At 66.7% G+C, this 17,877-nt stretch overlaps 1 protein-coding gene across 7 annotated transcripts in view; it reads left to right on the top strand.

Annotated features, from left to right (window-relative positions):
- BAIAP2 (BAR/IMD domain containing adaptor protein 2) overlaps positions 1–17,018 on the top strand; it is a 47,058-nt gene extending 30,040 nt beyond the window's left edge. The window contains exons 6-14 of one of the 7 annotated variants that reach the window (XM_059379628.1): positions 3,461–3,613; positions 5,855–6,076; positions 6,228–6,429; positions 6,976–7,177; positions 8,030–8,098; positions 8,523–8,685; positions 10,423–10,457; positions 12,724–12,767; positions 16,576–17,018. In XM_059379628.1, the coding sequence (XP_059235611.1) occupies positions 3,461–3,613; positions 5,855–6,076; positions 6,228–6,429; positions 6,976–7,177; positions 8,030–8,098; positions 8,523–8,685; positions 10,423–10,457; positions 12,724–12,751 (1,074 nt within the window). In that variant the 3' untranslated portion in view covers positions 12,752–12,767; positions 16,576–17,018. Of the gene's footprint in view, positions 1–3,460; positions 3,614–5,854; positions 6,077–6,227; positions 6,430–6,975; positions 7,178–8,029; positions 8,099–8,522; positions 8,686–10,422; positions 10,458–11,001; positions 12,454–12,723; positions 12,772–16,575 lie in introns of those variants that run through there. The other 6 variants (XM_059379627.1, XM_059379631.1, XM_059379626.1 and 3 more) reach the window with 6 other exon arrangements.
- The last annotated feature ends 859 nt before the right edge of the window (positions 17,019–17,877 follow it).

Genomic DNA, 17,877 nt, shown 5'->3' with positions numbered 1-17,877 from the left:
TCTGTCCCCCCGCTGCAGCCACGGCCCCCCCGCCGCGCCTGCAGCCCTATAGGTTGAGGCCATTCCTGTTCTGTGCTCAGGTGCAGGGTCCATCCCCCAGAGAGGGGACACGGGCCTGGTTATGGAATGTGACGTGGGGGTCAGATTTCTGTCATTCCTTCCTGAGCATCACAGCCCTTGGGGTTCCGTCGTCACCTCCTGGGACTAATGGTTTCCAGCAGTGGCAGCTGAAGGCCCAGAACTACTCTCTCATTCATGAGCTGCAGGACCCGAAGGGGCAGCGTTGGGTTTTTGAGAAACGTGGGAAAGCCGCAGCCACGCGGATGGGGTAAACCAGTGCTGCCCCTCCCCCCTCTGAGTCACCGCCGGCTTTGGAGAGGAGACATGTGTTCTGATCACTTTTGTCTTCTCGGATTACAGGGCTGTGCAGCCCAGGGTGACTAAGTGGGAGTGTCCCGTGGTCTTACGTGCTTTCAGCCGGGGGTTTCTATAGCGCGGTCGCCATAGCACCGCGGAGCCGGGAGCGGGAAAGGCGGCGGCAGGCAGGAGTGAGGAGGGAGGCGGCCACTGAGCCGCCAGAGGTGGGGGGCCAGGCCGCACTCTGGCCTCTGCGCTTGGCTGGAGAGCTCCAGCACTCCTCTGCGTTTGGGGGTGTGGGTGTCGTGGCCCGGACCCTGTGGGTGGAGCTCATCCACTCCCGTCCCCCTCAGTGTGACACTGCTCGGTTGGCCCAGATATCCGGGCCCTGCCCAGTGAAGCTGTGGTCTGTGCACAAGGAGCCGCGTCCGGGAGGAGGTCGGGAAAGCCGCTGGCATTCCTCGACAGAAGTGCGGGTCGCGTGTCCCCGCTGGCGAGGCTGTGCCCCGGCTGGGGTGCTCAGGGCAGCCGGACAGCCCAGGGGCCTGTGGCGGAAGCTGTCCGCTGCCCCCGGGGCATAGCTCGTAAGGCCCTACCGCTGGCTTCCCAGGACATGTGGTTCCCAGGGTCGGGGTGCCCCCCGCCAGCTTCTGCCAGGGCCGCACGCTCCACCTCAGTCCCACTCGCCCCGAGACCTGCTGCTCCCGGCCGTTCTCAGAGCTTGTTCGAAGAAATGGAAATCTTAAAAATAAATCCGCACTCTCTTCCCCGGCCTGGGAGGCTAGCAGACCTAGCTAATGAGGCCAGCGCCCCACACCGCACGGGTCCACACCGCTTTCCCTCCACTCCTGGGAGCAGGTGCGCTGCAGCGACAGCCGCGCCGCAGCCTAAAAACCCAAAAACCATGTGTGGGGTAGGCCGTGTGGCCGCCTCGGGGGCTGTGCGCCTTCAGGACAAGCAGACCCAGGGGCCCCATGTCCCGGTTTCTGCCGTGTCCTGTGCCAACCATTAACAGTGGCCTCTGTCCTTCAGGGTCCCCACTAGGTGACAGTGGGCATGGTGGCTTCACTCCAGGCCGCCTCCCTGTGCCAGGCCGCAGTGGGATCCCGTGTGCGAGTTCTCGCCCAGGCGTGCACTGTCCCCGTGCCCAGCTGCCCCCCAGCCCAAAGCCCTGCCAGGCTGGGCCGCCGCTGCTAGAGCAGCCCCCAGGGACAGGACGAGGTGGCACTAGCAGAGGATGGGTTGGGGGTCTCCCTGGGGGGCTAAACCCTCCCCTTCGGAACCTGCACAAATGTCTCCTGCAGGGGCTCTGGGCTCGGAGGTGATGAGCCTGCGCGTGGCTTCGAGGAAGGCACCTTTGCTGTGGGCCACAGCCGTGTCCCTGACAGGCCCCTGGGGGGGGGCGGGATGGCCAACCCCGGCATGTTGGCACCGGGGCCCTGGGGTGTGCGTGCCCCTTCCGGGACCTTCCATCCAGAGCACGTTCTGTCCTGGGCTTTTGGGCTCTCTTGTCCTTGTGGGGCTTCTGGGAGGGGGTGCGGGTGCAGGTGGTCCCCTGGGCAGCCCCCCTCTTCCACAGCCATCGCTGGGGTCCTCCCTGTGGAGCTCAGCCTTGCCCAATGAGCCCCCACGGCCCCCCAGGGGCCCTGCCAGTCCCCAGGCTTGCTCTTCCCTTCCTGGAGGAGCTGCAGTGCAGGGAAGGTGCCTGCAGCACACGTTTCACAACCAGGAAGAAGTGCTCCGGCCCGCACAGGGGAATGGCGTGGCGGGGGGTGGGGGGAGGTCGCAGGGCTGCGGGGAGCAGAGCAGAGAACCCATAGGGCAGGGAGGGGGTGGCTCTTACCTGGGCTCAGACTTTTCTCCCAGGCTGGCAGGTTTGGTCCCCAAGAGCCGCCCTGGGTCCACTCAGGCACACCGGCGGCAGAACCCAAGGCTGCCCGTGAGGCCTAGGGCCCACTCCTCAAGGCTGTGCCCTCGGGCCGGCAGTGGGGGGCCAGCGGGTTATTATCTGGAGGCCCCGTTTCAGCAGCCGCCTCCACGGGGCCAGCTGGGTGGTCTGCAGGGGCAGAGGGTGGGGGCCCCCCGCCGTTTGGTGGCCAGGCAGACCTTGCCTGGGGTGTGTGGCTACTCCGTGGGAGCTGAGCCTGTGCCCTGGGGGGTGTGGCTACTCCATAGGAGCTGAGCCTGTGCCCTGGGGGGCACTGGCGGCTGTGTTGGGGACAAGCCACACCCCCAGGCGGGTCCTGGGCCTCCAGCTTCCTGCTGGGAAGGAAGGCGGCAGGAACAGCCTGTTCCTCGAGCCTCCCCCAGCGCCCACCGCAGCTCAGCACCGCCCACCCACGCTGAGTCAGAGCCCGTGGGGGAGGCGCCCCTCAAGGCAGGAAAGACCCCAGGACCACAGGGACTGGGCGGGCCCTGCAGTGCCTCCCCACGTAGGCGGTGGCCCCAGGGCACGGATGGAAGGAGCCGGGAGGGGCTGCCTGGGGAAACAGCCAGGACCCCGGGGACCCCAGCACACACCCCGACAGGGCTTTGCAGACCCCAGGGCTTGGGGTGCTCCTGCCTCCCTGTGACGGCTGCCTACAGTCTTGAGGGTGCTTTATTACCACAAGTTTCCAGCAAAATCAGAATGTTCCCATGTGCTCCAGCACCAAGCAGTCTCTCCTTCACTCTCTGCCCACCCCCGCAGGATTTGGGTGTGAATGAGTCATTCTCAAGCACTTCACGCCAGGCGAGCTTTCCTGGGCCACCCGCGGGGCGGTCTCAGATGCCTGGAATCAGGATCCACGGGGAGGCAGGCCACGATGCCACCGGGCCTCCTGATTGCCAGCGTGGTCCACATGTGTGTGGCTTCTGGGCACAGAGGGGGCAGGGGGCAGGGACTCAAGCTGCTGGGGGACAGGGGCCCAGTAGGGCGTGGGGTTGCCCCACTGTCACTCCACCTGTGCCTCCTCGGTCCAAGTAGGTTGTGGCCATGCCCCGCCCCGTGGGCCGGTGGGAGGTGTGCTCCGCTCCAGGGGTGGGGGGCTGCCCAGAGCTGGACACCGTCCTGTGTTGTCCCGTCTGCGGCTCATGTGCGTCCCCCACGCTGCCTGCCCCCCAGTACATCGACGCGATCAGCAACAAGCAAGGAGAGCTGGAGAACTACGTGTCGGACGGCTACAAGACCGCGCTGACCGAGGAGAGGAGGCGGTTCTGCTTCCTGGTGGAGAAGCAGTGCGCCGTGGCCAAGAACTCCGCCGCCTACCACTCCAAGGTGAGCTCTGCGGGCCACACTGGGGCATGGGCAGAAGTGGACTCTCCCTGGTAGCCGTCAGGGCGTGTCCACTGTGGAGCTGTGTTGAAAGGAATGCCATGCATTTTGGATGCCCCCAGGGATGGCGTGCGGGTAGGAGGGTCACTGGTCAGACGCCGCAGAGGTCTCTGAGGCTTGGCGGGTGTTTCTCAGGGACGGCTGCAGAGCCAGGGAGCTGCTCCTAGGCAATCCAGAGGACACTGGGTCCCCTGCATGAAGGGGCAGCTCCAGATGAGCCCCTGGTCAGAGTTCATAGGAGCTGGGGAGGGAGCAGATCTGTCCCCTGGAACATTCCAGAACATTCCAAGAGCTCAGCAGATGAGGCTAGGCAACCAAGTTCCCGTCCTTCCTCAGTAAAGGTGTCTGCAGAGCGGCAGGGTACACACGTTCCCACCCGTGTGCCTGAGAGGGGACTCGCCCTGAGATCCGCGTGGGCAGGGCCGCGTAGGGGAGAGCAACCTTCCCTCCAAGAGCAGCTCTGCCTCCCGGGCCTGTCTGAGGGCCTGTTCACAGGTGCAAGGCAAGGGCAGTGGAGGGACCTGTGTCCCCTGTGGGAGCTGGGAGGGTTCCCTGGGGCAGGTGAGCAGGGGCGGTGGCGGGGCGCCCGCCGTGCAAGCAGGGCAGGGCAGGGCAGCCGCACACCCCAACTCCCGGCTGTGCTGCGGTGATTGGTGGCGCCCTCTGGTGGCAGCCGGGCCCCATGGCAGGTCAGGGAGAGCTTGGGCTCCTGTGTTGGCTGGGGGGACGGAGAGCGGGAAAGCCATGGTGTCTGGGCCGAAGCAGCTCCTGCTGTGCACGAGGTGACAGCTGACCTCCCAGGGAGCTGGATGCAGCCCTCCCAAGCACAGGGGCCAGGGCACCAGGGCAGGACCCCCCAGGCTTGCAGCAGGCATCTCCCTGGCAGGTGCATCCCAGCCCCACAGGCGGGTTTCATCACCGGGGGCGGGGGGAGCCCTAGGACTGCCCCTGTTTGGTGCTGGGTCTCCATGGGCCTGCCTTGCCACCACCACCCAGAGCTGTCCACCAATTCTCTCATCCAGGGTCCAGGTGCCATTTTGGGTTTGGGCCGTAGCAGCAGAAGCTGCCCCAGACGCAGGCCCAGACATGGGGACGAGCTGTGCTCGCATCAGATCTGAATCACAAAACAGGGCACCAGCCCTGGGCCCTGTCTCGCTGGTCCCTGGTCTCAGCCAGCAGGTGGTGGAGGGCATGGCCTGCTTGCAGGGTCTTTGTCTAGCTTCTACCACACTTCTCACTCAGACACCCCTTCCTTGCCCAGACACAGGTCAGAAGCAGGGAGAGGCAGTGAGGGCCACATGGTCCCTTCAGAGGCCCTGGGGACAGTGACTGCCTGATTTAGTCTGCCCTGGGAGCTCCAGGCTCTGCAGTAGGACACAGGTGACCCATCTGCTACAAGCCCAGCAGCGACTGTGGCCAAGCAGACCAGAGGATGGAGGGCACAGCTGTCCCCGCACCCTGGACAGGCCCATGTAGTGGGCATCAGACGCCAGGGACCCACAGGCTGGCACCCACTCGGCTGTCCCTCATTCTGGGATTCCTTGCCAGACCCGTGGCTTCGTCATCCTTTGCTAAGCTCTGTGCTTGTCCGGCTAGCTGTGCCCTGGGCACACCCCGACGCACACTGAAGGGACAGCTGGGCTCTTGGGCCCCTGGGTTGGGGGCAGGGACCACTAGCACCTTGCATCTATACAGTACCTTCTGTTGGGGTGTCAGCTTCCTGCACCCTCCCGCAGCTTAGCCTGACCGCGGCTAGGGACCCCAGGATGGTGCTCTCCCCGGGACCTGTGGTGGCCCCTGGAGCGTCTGCCTGTCGCACGGCTAATGAGCCCTGTTCCTTTCTCTCCTTTGGCAGCCCCTGCTCAGGTTGGACCTTGGGTCTTGTCTCAGTCCTAGTGGCCCCAAGACCACCTGGCTTAATGCAGCAGCCCGCCTCCTTCCCAGGCCGGGGCTCAGGGACCTCCAGGTGGCCTTTCTGGCTGGGAGGCACCACCAGGTGTGGGGCAGCCGTCAGCCAGACACGTGCGCCCCTCCTGAGAGGGGGAATGTCTCGCGACCAGGCAGGGGGCTCCGGGGAGCGTGGTTGGGGAGGTCCGCAGCGCGCCCAGACTCTCGTAGCTTTGCGGGGTGGCCCCGCTGCGCGGCCGGCCCTGACCCTGTGCTGTCCCACTCCCTCCGCTCCAGGGCAAGGAGCTGCTGGCCCAGAAGCTGCCACTGTGGCAACAGGCGTGCGCGGACCCCAACAAGATCCCGGAGCGCGCCGTGCAGCTGATGCAGCAGGTGCCCAGCAACGGCTCTGTCCTCCCCAGCGCCCTGTCGGCCTCCAAGTCCAGCCTGGTCATCTCCGACCCCATCCCAGGGGCCAAGCCCCTGCCGGTGCCCCCCGAGCTGGCCCCGTTTGTGGGGGTGAGTGCGCGGCCTCCCGCAGGCTTCCTGGGTGTGGACAGACGGCTCCCGCCCCGGCTCCGGGGTGGCTGGGGTGAGGGGTCCCCACGCCGGCCGCGCCTGACCGGGCCCTCCTGCGCCGCTGCCCCCCACCCCCACCTCTTCCCCACAGCGGCTGTCTGCCCAGGAGAGCGCGCCCGCCATGAATGGCGTCTCGGGCCCAGACGGCGAGGACTACAGCCCCTGGGCCGACCGCAAGGCCGCCCAGCCCAAGACTTCATCTCCTCCACAGTCCCAGAGCAAGCTGAGCGACTCGTACTCCAACACGCTCCCCGTGCGCAAGAGTGTGGCCCCGAAGAACAGCTACGCGGCCAGTAAGGGCTGGGACGCGCCCCGGCCACCGTGCCACACCCGACAAGGGGGTGGGGGAGCCTCCAGAGCCCCGAGCACGCGCGGGCCCTTGTGCGGCCCCCTTGGGCCCCGTCGAGGGTTTCTGGCCTGGCCCTCAGGCCTTGCCTGGCTCCCTTCAAGTCCCCACAGCAGGACAGGGCCGGACCGGGACATCAGGGCTCCGCCCATGACTGGAGCACGCGGGTGATGCCTGGCAGGGCCGTAGTGGACCGTGTGACGGCCCTTTCCCCCACCCAGGTCCCTCAGCTCTGCAGCCCTGTCCATGGATGGCACCCCGCCCCCTCCCCCAGCCAGCCAGGGTCTGCCGATGAGCAGGGGGGAAAGCTGAGGCTCGGGCTCCGAGCTCCCTGCGGCTTACAAGCTGCAGGTCTGCCGCTGGGTCCTTCCGCGTCTCTGCCCACGCGAGCATCCCACTCCAGGCCCACCTGGGACCTTCCGGCATCTTCCGTCAGGAGGCTGAGGGGCAGGAGGACGGCCACGTCCCCTCACTCCTGCCTTGTCGTCTACAGCTGAGAACAAGACCCTGCCGCGCTCCAGCTCCATGGCAGCCGGCCTGGAGCGCAACGGCCGCATGCGGGTGAAAGCCATCTTCTCCCACGCGGCGGGGGACAACAGCACCCTGCTGAGCTTCAAGGAGGGGGACCTCATCACCCTGCTGGTGCCCGAGGCCCGTGACGGCTGGCATTACGGGGAAAGCGAGAAGACCAAAATGTGAGCGGGACCCCCAGGGAGCCCTGGGGCTGGGTGGCCTGCGTGGGGCCGGGACAGCGGCCTGCCAACCCCGCGGCCAGCAGCTGGCCCGGCGCCTCGGGGTCCTTTCCGGACCGAGTGTCCCGCCGTGTGTCTTCAGTCCTCAGAGCACAGTGGCACACACGGGACTGCCCCGTCAGAGCCACGGCCTCGCCGTCTCTCACCAGCCCGTCCCCCTCACCGCCTGCATCACCCGCTTGGCCCAGGGTCCCGCACGCACGCACCGCGGCCCGTCTGGCACCTTCCCTGCTGCCGGGCGTGTGGCTTCCCAGCTGGCAGAGGCCGGCCGTGTGCCCCAAGGCTCCCTGCTGCCCCCGAGTCTCTGGTCAGCCTGTCGCTGGCGCGTCAGGACGCGGGAGCCTTGTCTTCACGGCTTAGTCTTGTCTTCACGGCGTAGCGCAACACCTGCAGCCCTGAGACTCCGCCAGCCTGTCGTTCTCCTGCGGCTCGGGCCGCCCTGGCCGGGAGCCGCTCCTCCCGGCGGGGCAGCGGCCGTCTAGGGAGGGAGCGCCGCGGGGCGGGAGGTTGCTAGGATGCCCCCTTCCCAAATCGCCCACCTTCCTGCCCTCCAGACGGCTTCTGTGCTGTTGCTGCCTTGCTCCGTGTGGCTGGAAACCAGCTCTGGCCGCCACGGCCACAGGAGCTCTGCCGGAGACGCCCAGCCTCCCGTTCAGGGCCGGTGGGCTCGCGAGGGTGCAGGCTGGGGTCTGCTGCCTCCCCAGAGGGCTCGCTTGTGCTGGCTGCACCGACAGCCGGACGGGGGAGCCGCGGGCACCCGGGCCTTGCGCATTCTCACCGCGTCCTGTCTCGCAGGCGGGGCTGGTTTCCCTTCTCCTACACGCGCGTCCTGGACAGCGACGGCAGCGACAGGTTGCACATGAGGTGAGAGTGCTGGCCCGGGCCGCTGGCCCTTCGCCCTGAGAAGCTGCCTCGGGCAGAGGGCACCGTACATCTGCCCGTGGCTCCCGCTCTGCTCACACGCCTTGGCTGGGCTCTGCTCCCTTCACTGCCCACAGGCCTGCCCCCACACCCGGGTTAGGGTTAGAGTTAGGGTTAGGGTGTAGCCTCCCTTGGACAGGGTGTGGGGGCATGAGCTGCCCCAGGAGGGCCAGGGTTGAGGTAGGGTACATGGGCTTTAGGAACTTCTTCCTGCCACTCCTTCAGGCCTCATTCACGGGCTCAGTGAGTCTGCGGCCCCTCGTTAGGGCTTCTAGAAGGGTCCAAGGGAGGCACGGGGAAGGTGGAGGGTCAGACGGGGTCCTGGGGGCCTGGGTTGAAGCAGCTTCTACGCCCCCCACCCCCACAGCCTGCAGCAGGGCAAGAGCAGCAGCACAGGGAACCTCCTGGACAAGGAGGAGCTGGCCCTCCCCCCGCCTGACTACAACGCATCGTCCCGCGCCTTCCCTGCCCAGACAGCCGGCACCTTCAAGCAGAGGCCCTACAGTGTGGCCGTGCCTGCCTTCTCCCAGGTGAGCAGCACAGGGCGACCCCAGAAGGGGCCTACGCCGGAAGGGGCTCCTGCAGGCAAGGTGGTCCCTGTGCCCGGGCTTCCTTCTGGCTGGGGCGTCAGCGGCCTCCAGGCCCCCCACACCTCAGGGAGCCAAGCATCGGGGAGGACTTTGTGTCCAGGAGCCCCCTTCCCGAGCCTGTTGGGCTCCGGCAGTCACAGGTCCGAGTGTGGATGTGAGCAACTGTGTTCGAGGCCTGGGACGTGGCCAGAACATTCTAGTATGTCTCGGGGCTCGGGAGGCAGGGCTAGGCACTCATGCCCAGGTCACCCAGGACCTAGTGGCCAGAGGCAGAAGGTCAAGGCCTGGGCGACAGCAAGGGTCCCCAGTAGAGCCCCTGGAGGGCATGCTGGTGGTTGTAAAGTCTTGGTGGGACCAGGGTGTGAGCGTGAGGACGGTGCAGCTCCATGTGGGAAGCTTCAGAGGCTGTAGGAGCCCAGGGCTTCTACAATCAAATGCTCTACCCCTGAGCTATACCCCCCGGAGCCCAGGGCTTCTGGAACGTTGGTCTGCTGTGACCATGTTGGGATTAGCTTCGCTCTTGCTTCCAGGCTTCGGGCGCTGGAGGCTCCGGGTTAGCCCCCAACCCCCGGAACCGGGGAGAAGAAGGGGTTTTCTCTAAGATGTGCACCCCAGGGGCTCAAACCACCGAGGTTTGAGCCTGCCTGGGGCTGGGGTGAGTGGTGGTGAAGGTGGGTGAGGTCCAGGGAGGTCCCTGCTCAGCACGGCCCTAAGCAGCCTCGCGCCCCGCCTCCCATGAGGGGCTTAACCAGCAGAGTGGGGAGCTGTGTGCCAGGAAGGGAGCAGTTTTCCAGGAGCTCATGGCCAGGCAGAGTGGACGGGAAGGTGGAGTCAGTGATACAGTGAGAAGGACCAGCCTGAGGAGGTGTAGCTAAGGTCCTGGGATAGAACCTTCTAGAGAAATTGAGGCCAGTGCTGGCACTCCAGGCAGCAGCAGGGCGGTAGCGAGGGGAGCGATCCAGCTTAGGGGAGGCACCTCGAGGGCACAGATCCAGCCCGCCAGGCAGGAGCTGCTCTAGCACCATCCGGACCCGGGACACTGCTGCCTGAGCCTAGGCAGGCCTGGCCACCGCGCTGCTCCCACTAGCCCCGCGTCCGGGTTTGGTCGTGGCGCTGACATGGCTGAGGAGGGTGTGTCCCCCGCGGCGCCTGGTGGCGGCGCCCACAGCACTTCCCTCAGCCACACAGCTGGGGCTGCAGCCGGTGTCTTGGGGTGCTGGGGTGTGTTCTGCCCAGGGGCTGGCCCAGGCTAGCTTCCACGCCCGGCCATCAGCCCCTCCCTGCGAGTGTCACTGGTTCCTGGAGAGGCCCCCTAGGTCGTCCCGGGTCATCCCAGGCTCATGCCGGGTGACCTGTGGGTATGCTCGGGCTCTGTCCGCTCGCTGGGGGACCCGGGTGTGGAGGGGTCAGCGGGGGTCTGTCTTACGGGTGCCTGTGAGTGTGAGCTCACACCATCCATGGTCTGCCGCTGGCCAGAGGAGGAGATGCCCCGTGAGTTGGGGCTGTCACTGCTGTCACTGCTGTGCACGTGGGAGGGGCCTTCCAGGCCCTCGGCTGCAGCCAGCCCTGCGTGCGCCCACTGGGGCCGGGGGCAGCGCCCAGCTTCCTCTGGTCCTGTGGACCCCGCCTCGCCCCCAGGACCCCCAACCTGACATGTGTTGCTTCCCCCTCCTTCAGGGTCTAGATGACTACGGAGCGCGGGCTGTGAGCAGGTAAGGGCTTTCGCACTAGTCCTTGGGAGCTGCGGGTAGGCAGGGCCGACCCCCTCCCGCAGACCCTCTCAGGACTGCTCCGTGGGCACCTGCCTAGGGACGTGGAGGCCCTGCTCTGGGTTGGGGCAGGTGGGGCCCAGGGGGCTGCTCCTCTCTACCTCGCAATCCTTTGAGTTGCGGGGGTGTCCAGGCAGGAGCCTGCCCGGCCGGGATAGCACCAGCTGGGTCCGGAGGTCCGCCTTCGTGCTCCGACACCGGGAGGGTGGGAGCAGGCCCCGAACCATTGGAGCCCAGCCTGGTCCCGTGCCCCCTACAGTCACCGGGGCTCCCTGTCCTCCAGGAGCCCTCACCCGGTGCGTGCCCTGCTGCTCCTTCCTGGTGGCCTGGCCGGCACAGTCGGCTGGGGCTGCTGCTCTTGCGCCCCCCGCCTGGACTTGGCCCTTGTCCTGGCTCGGGGGGCATGGTGGGGGGCAGGCAGCTGGCTGACCCCAAGCGGCTGCAGGAGGGGCGTGCGGCCCGCAGCGTCCTGTGCTTTGTTCCGCAGCGGCACGCTGGTGTCCACAGTGTGAGGACGCTGACCACGGGCCGCCGCTGCTCGGGAGAGCCCCCCATCTGTCTGGCCTCCGTCGGTTCTCTCCTCCGCGCCCTCGTCGGTTTGTTCTCGGGTTCTTTTCCTCTCTCACCTGCCCTGTCCTGCCTTCCGGTTGGTGACCCCAGACTCTGAGATCCCCCCAGGGTCCATGGTGCTGCCCCATCTCTGCTCCCCGTGTCTACACGCCCCCGGCCCCGTGTGTCCGCCAGGCGGGAGCTGCCGGCCGGGCAGCAGGGGCCCGGCGTCCTCGCCTCTGCTCTGCGGCCGCCGTGCTCACGACGCGCTGTCCCTTCCTGATGGCTCACTGCGAGCCAGGCCTAAAGTCTGAAGAAAAAGAAAAAATATTTTAAAAATTAAAAAAAAAAAAGAAAAAGAAAAAAAGAAAAGAAAAAAAAAGAAAAAACAGGAAAAGGACTTTTCTTTCCTGAAAAACTAAAGCCGATCTGCATGGACTCCGGTGTGCACACTGTTACTCCTGCATCCGCCTCCCCCCAGCAGACGGACGCTGGCCTCGGTGTCCGGGAAGGGGAGGCCCGTCCCAGGGCCGCACGGACGCACGGACGGACGGACGGGTGCGTGCCGAGCCGGGGCGGCCTCCTGAGGAAGCTGGCCGCTCCTGTGAGGGAGGCGACAGCCCCCGGCCTTCTGCACGTCCTCCACAGTGTAGAGACCAGAGCACGGGCGGGCAGTGACCCCAGGGCCGTGTGACCTCACGCAGGGCCTGGCAGGGCAGAGGGCAGGGCAGGCGCAGCCCCTTGCGGACTTTCCAAAGAGCTCCAGAGACCACCTCCCCCCAAGTGTTCTGGAAACTGGTGGACAGCCTCGTGAGGGGATCGCGGCCCCCAGGCCGCCCGGGGCTGGCCCTGGGGAGGGCAGCCCCCGCCCCGTTCTCCCTAAACGCTCTCGTCTCTTTGTGTGTCTTGGTGACTTCGAAACAGACGTGCCGGACTCCGTGGCTGCTGGTTTTACCTCTTCACACCCTGAACCTGGGGAGGAGGGAGCCAGGGCCCAGCCTGCCCGGCCCCTCCTGCCACGGGGCCCCCGTGAAGCTGTGGACGCCTCTGTCTGACGTGCTCTAACGGAGCCCTCCGCCCGCTCTCCTGGGGCCGAGGATGGGGCCGGGAGTTTGGGAGAGAAGCAGCTCAAGGCACAGACCGTTTCGTATTTAAGGAGAACACGAAGCCAGAGCGCGGCCCCGTGTGCGAAGAGCCTTCCGTGTCGGTGTTCTCGTTTTGCTCAAGACCTCAAATCCAGGGGATCCCATGCTCAACGGATGAATGTAGACACAAAACTGCGAACTTGTGTGGAGACGTAAACTGCTCAAACTGTTTCCTGTTTCCTCTTTTTTTTATCTGGATTGCGCCCTGTACTGCAGTCGTTGGAATAAAAGTTTTATTTATCGCACTGAGCTGGGTGTGGTGCCTCCTTCCAGGTCCGGGGCACAGATTTGGGCCACCACGGCGAGCCGGCCTCTGTCTGGGGACCGCGGTGCCCAGCCGGACAGCGCCGTCCGTCCCTGTCCCCTCGGGGGGGCTGGGCCGCTTGGGCTGACTGGGGACGCCTGCCACGGGCGGTGTCCCCACCCCCCATCCCCCACCTCACCCCCTGCGTGGGGGGGGCTCAGGCCCCTCCCCCACCCACCTGCCCCGGCTGAGCCCTTGTGTCTCCTTACAGCGCTGACGTGGACGTGGCCCGACTCTGAGCCGCCCCTGACTAGAGTTAGTAAGTTGCCCCGGGTTTCCCACGCTGGTCGGACGCCTTCCCAGTGACTGTGCAGATGCTCTGGCCCCGGCCCTGGCAGGCGCGGATGGGGACGGGGTGCGAGCGTCTGCCCAGCCTGCCTCTGCTCTGGGCTCTGGGCTTTCGCTTCTCGGACTGCTCCTTGGGCTCTGGGCTTTCCTCCGTCTGTCTGGAAGCTTGTGGGCCTGACCGGCTGCTCCTCCCCACCCCTGCACCCCTGGGCGTGGTCCGGTCCTGGCCATCTGCCTGGGTCTCTCTCTTGCCTCTGTGGGGCGCTTCAGCCACAATCCGGGTTGGGGGGAGCGCTGTGATTGGCCAGGAGGCTGGCTTTGGGCTCCTTTGGCCAAGGGTTCCCTCGGACCAGCCCCTGCGGGTGTGGGTCTGAGCCGGGCCTGGCTGGGTCTGGTTGGTGAATACCGCAGCCCCTCGGGGGCTGGGGAGACCAAGGTCGATCCTGGGGACAGCTCTGTGGCTGGAGCCCACGTGGGTCTGTCAGGCACACCGGGGCAGGTGGACATGGGGTCTCTGGCGCCTGCTCTGCCGGCACTCACGTCACATCTGCCCTGAGAGGCTCCTCGAGGCTGCCCCAGGCTTTCTAGACGAGGCCTCCAGCCACCCCATGGGCGGCCCTGGCTGGCCTTCTACAGCCCATCCTCTGACGATCCCTTGTGCTCGGCTCTGGGAAAGCAAGCGCCGTCGGCCAGCGCCGGGGAGCCCAGCACTCTGGGCCCCTGTGCCTGGGACGGGGGCGCTGCTGCCGTATGTCCCCATCCCCGCCCCATCACCGACAAGTTTCCCCATGAAGCCGGCACCTGCGTCCTCTGTACCCCCTGGAGCATCCCGACGGTGTGGTCCTCCCCAGGGGCAGCGACTGCCCCAGCAGGTCCCGGACTCGCTGTCATTGTCTCTGAGCTGCGGCATGAGCGACTTCCGGAAAGTTCTGGAGACAAGTGCTCCTGACATGTGGGGATGGGGTGGATTCCTCCTCTTTCCAGAGGCCTTCAGATGCCGCGCCTCCTGCCCCGCTGCCCCTGCAGCCCCCGTCACTCTGGAGGCCGGTCTGGCCTCTGCCTGCGCCCTCGTGTCCAGCGTAGGGCAGCCCCCCACCCCAGGGGCACTGTGGGCATCCACCCTGCGCCACCAGCTGTCTTCCCCACTGCAGAGCAGGCCTGGCCCCGAGATCGGAGAGTCCCCAGCTGGGAGAGTTGTCAGAAGCCCCTGGGGTGGTTGAGGCCCCCAGGCCCACTCTGCCGAGCCGTGCCCGCCCCCCGAGGTGTGGTCCTGGGGCACGCGGAGCAACATGGGCTCGACCCCAGGAAGACCACTTGTGCCTCCGAGAAGAACGATCCAGAGAAAGTGGAAATCTGCTCTCCGAGTCACAGAAGGATGGAAACCGCACCCTGAAACCACTCAGCTGTCAGAGGACCCGTCTGCCTCGCTCTCACATAGCAGACTCAAGACAGTTACAGGCAATCCCCTGAATCTGCGGCCAGAGATGGGAAGACCCTGGGCCGTGGCGCTCAGCCCCCTTCAGGCTATAGGGTTTGCAGGCAGGAGCCCCGTGGCGCCCTGAACAGCAGCCCTGGGAAACTGGTACTGGATCCGCCCCCCAGGGAGGGGTCCCCGCTCGGGCGTTCGCCATGCCGGGGACCGCCGGCCTGCTCTGCTGGGTGTCCGTCTGCTCCCCATCCATGCTGCGGTGCTCTCACGGGGCTGGGGGGTGTCGCAGCCGTGCCGCGGGAGGAGCCCTGATGTGGAGCAGACCCTGCAGTCCGGGCCTGCAGCGCTCACGTGGTTCCTGTCGCCTGCCCTTTGCCGGCAGGACACGAGCCACGTTGTGTCTTGGTGGTTTGTGGCGGAGCGTGGCCGGCAGTGCTCCTCCCGGGGCTGCTCCCAGCAGGGAGTGTGTCTGCCCGGCCAGAGACTCTGCGGGGGCCTCGGGGCTGAGTTTGTTCTGAGAGTCGGGCTGCTGTTGACCCGCCTGCCCTCAGGTGGCTCTGGAGTCCCTGCGTCCCCAGGAGGTGGTGGGCCCCCAGAGGGTCGCGCCTTCCCGCGGTGCTGGGGGTGGGCGCGTCCAGCTGCGGTGTCTGGTCAGGCTCGGGCCGGGGCTGCAGAGGGTAGGCCTGGGGCATGTCCAGCCCCGGCCTGTTTCCTCAGGTCCCGCAGCACGGACAATACTGTGCTCCACAGTCACACAGTTTTGGGGAAGCAGATTAGAAAAGTGGGGTCAGGGGCCAGACGCCCTGTCTGGCCCTGCTGCTCGCAGGGCAGCCCCCACTGCGGAGGCTGCTTGGCCGCCCACCCTTTCTGCTGAGGAGTCAGGTGTGCCCAGGGCAGGAGGACAGTGTGTGCTGCCCGAACCCACTTGGCCGTTCCACTTGGGCTCCTCCCGGCACCGGAGCCGCCTTCCTCAGCCGCGGGGCTCCTCCCGCTGCTCGGTCCCCAACTCCAAATGAACAAACCTGCCCCCATTCTAGCCCCCCAAGACGCCCTGCCTTGATCCCTCTGGGGACAGCCAAGGACCTGCAGCCTTCCACCAGAACCAGAGTCTAGTCAAGGTGACGGTCAAGGTGTGGGCCACCCTCTGCCATCTGTCCTGGGGCAGATGTCCCCAGCCACAGCAGCTGTGCCCAGGGGAGCCCTGAGGCAGCTGCTGCCCCTGAACGTGAGAGCTGGAGCTCGTCGGCACGTGTCGCCGGAGAGAGGACTGTCGCACGTGGAGAGGCCAAGCCGTCGTGCAGGGCTGGAGGCGGCCTTGAGCCCGGGGGGTCGTAGTCCTCAGAGCCTGAAGATGCGCGCGAGCCGCGCCCACGCGGGATTCCAGACCGTCCGTGTGCACGTGTGGAAGCCGTGCTCCAATTAGTTGGCTCCTTTCCCTAGTTGATCCTTCTAAAAATTCAGTCCGAAGCATCTCGGCATTTTAGAAAACCCAGGGAGGCACCCCAACCCCCAAGTGCTCTCATGGGCACTGGACAGAGCGCCCACTGCCCAGCTCCTGCGGACCCCGCCCAGCTGTGACGCCCCAGGTAATGGCTCGAAAGCCGAGCGCTTGGCCAGGAGTGCGTCCTGTCCGTTCCATCTGTGCTGTCACCCCTGGGGCTGCCTGACGACCCCAGCTGCCGTCCCGTGCTGACTCTGCTCAGGCAGGTGCGCCCTGTGTGCCTGGCAGGGACCCCAAGAAGAGGCTTCCGTGAGGACCAGGCTGCGTGTGGCCTCCGCTGTGCTCATTCGTCCCGTCTCAACCTCTTGTCTGGCCAGTCCATCTGTCCGTCCGCTGTGGCCTTGTGCCCACGGGGGTGGGGTGATGGGGGCTGAGCCCTGCGGCTCCCAGTGTGCGTACACCCCATGTGTGTCGTGTTGGCGTGGGGTGGCCCGAGGCCTTGTGTCTGCACCCAGCCACCCTCAGGGACCCCGGGATGCATGGGCCGGGTCCGTGGGAGCTGCTGAGCTGTCTGTGTGTGTCGATGGCGTGTCTACAGCTGGGCCCCTACTGCTCTGGGGCAGCGGGGCGGCTCACCGGAGCTGGGCACAGGCCCACCCAGGACCGCCTCCGGTTCCGAGGGAGAACCAGCCCCCAGCCCAGCGGCCGCTGCCCGGTCGCCCACCCACCCTGCCCGGGCAGCTCCGGCCCTGCGCACCGCGCCCTGCCCTGCCTGTCCCTGCGGGCTGCGTCGCCGCCCAGCTCCGGGCTGAGGCCGAGCCACCCGCAGGGCCGAGGACCCCGGGGCAGCCCAGGTGACACGGTGCATCTGCCCCGCTGAGACGGTCCTTCTCTTCTCTCTTCAGGAATCCCTTCGCCAGCGTCCAGCTGAAGCCGACAGTGACCAATGACAGGTCTGCCCCCCTCCTCAGCTGACGGCCAAGTCCCACGCTGCCCGCTGGGCACCCCCCTTGTCCCCAAACACAAGCCCTTTCCTAACAGTCTGTGCGGCCCTGTTGAGTTTTCTCCTTCCATGCCCTTCACCCGCCTGGCTCTGCCCCCACCTCCGTCTGGCCCGGGCAGGACCCCAGCCCTTTCTTCGGAGTCGTGGCTGAGCGGCCCCACGGCTGGGAGCTGCCCCCGGGCGGTGCGGCCGGCCTCTCAGGCAGGACCCCCTGGCTGTGTGTGTCATGGTCCCCCCAGGGGCAGGGAAGGGTGTCGGGTCGGCCTACAGCTGGAAGGGGGCTCAGCTCCCCACCGCGCGTAGCCCCCAAGCATCTGGTCAATAAAGAGGCTGTGCCCCACTGTGCCCGCTTGTGCTCTGTGGGCCCGAGGGGGCGGGAGGCCTGGGGCAGAGGCAGGGGAGACCCCGCCACCTTCCTCTGGAAGATGAAGCTATGAGATGCTCTTGACTGGAGCTCTGCTGAGCCTCCCCACTCCCACTAGCATTCTGGGGGGCCGCTGTGCCCCAGCCAAGCCACAACACCCCCCCAGAACTGGCTACTGGGCCCCCTGCTCTCCTCCGTGTCCCCGGAGTAAATGGTGGGTGCCTCTGGGGGGGGGGGGTGAGGGGGACACCCACCCCAGCCACTTCCACGGTGTCTGTGGCTGAAGCACCCTGGTGACCACCACAGTCACCAACATGGACGCCAGCAGCACCCATCTGGGGAAACACTCCGGGCAGCCGTCCCGCTCCTGCCAGGCTCCTGAAGGAGGGGGTCTGCAGTCTGACCGGAGCCCGTGCACGGCCCAGGAGGAGAAGCAAAAGGGGAGCACAGGTAGGGCAGGTGGGGACACAGGGCCCTGGCCTCATGGGAGCTAGAGATGGGCCAGGTGAGGTCTCAGGGCAGACGTTTGGGGCGGAGATGCACAGAAGCCCAAACTCCTCAAAGACCCTCTTGCCTGCCGCTCGCCCCACCCCTGCTTCCGTGCTTGGGAAAGGTGAGGCACGAGAACCTCCCAAGGACGTCCGCAGGTCCCCTCCCAGGAAGCGAGGGCTGCGGCAGTCGGTCCCTTCTCAAGTCACTGTCCCCCTCCACCAAGGTGTGCCAGGGCAGCTGGCAAGGGGATGGGGGTGGCCACACACACACACACACACACACACACACACACACACACACGGCGGTCAGGAGGGACTGCTGTGCCCTGGGCAGGGCCGGCGGCTGGGC

The sequence above is a fragment of the Mustela nigripes genome, chromosome 16 (genome assembly GCF_022355385.1).
Source record: "Mustela nigripes isolate SB6536 chromosome 16, MUSNIG.SB6536, whole genome shotgun sequence".
Lineage (NCBI taxonomy): Eukaryota > Metazoa > Chordata > Mammalia > Carnivora > Mustelidae > Mustela > Mustela nigripes.
The sequence above is the reverse complement of the archived record's forward strand: the minus strand, read 5'-3'. Positions and strand labels throughout refer to the sequence as shown.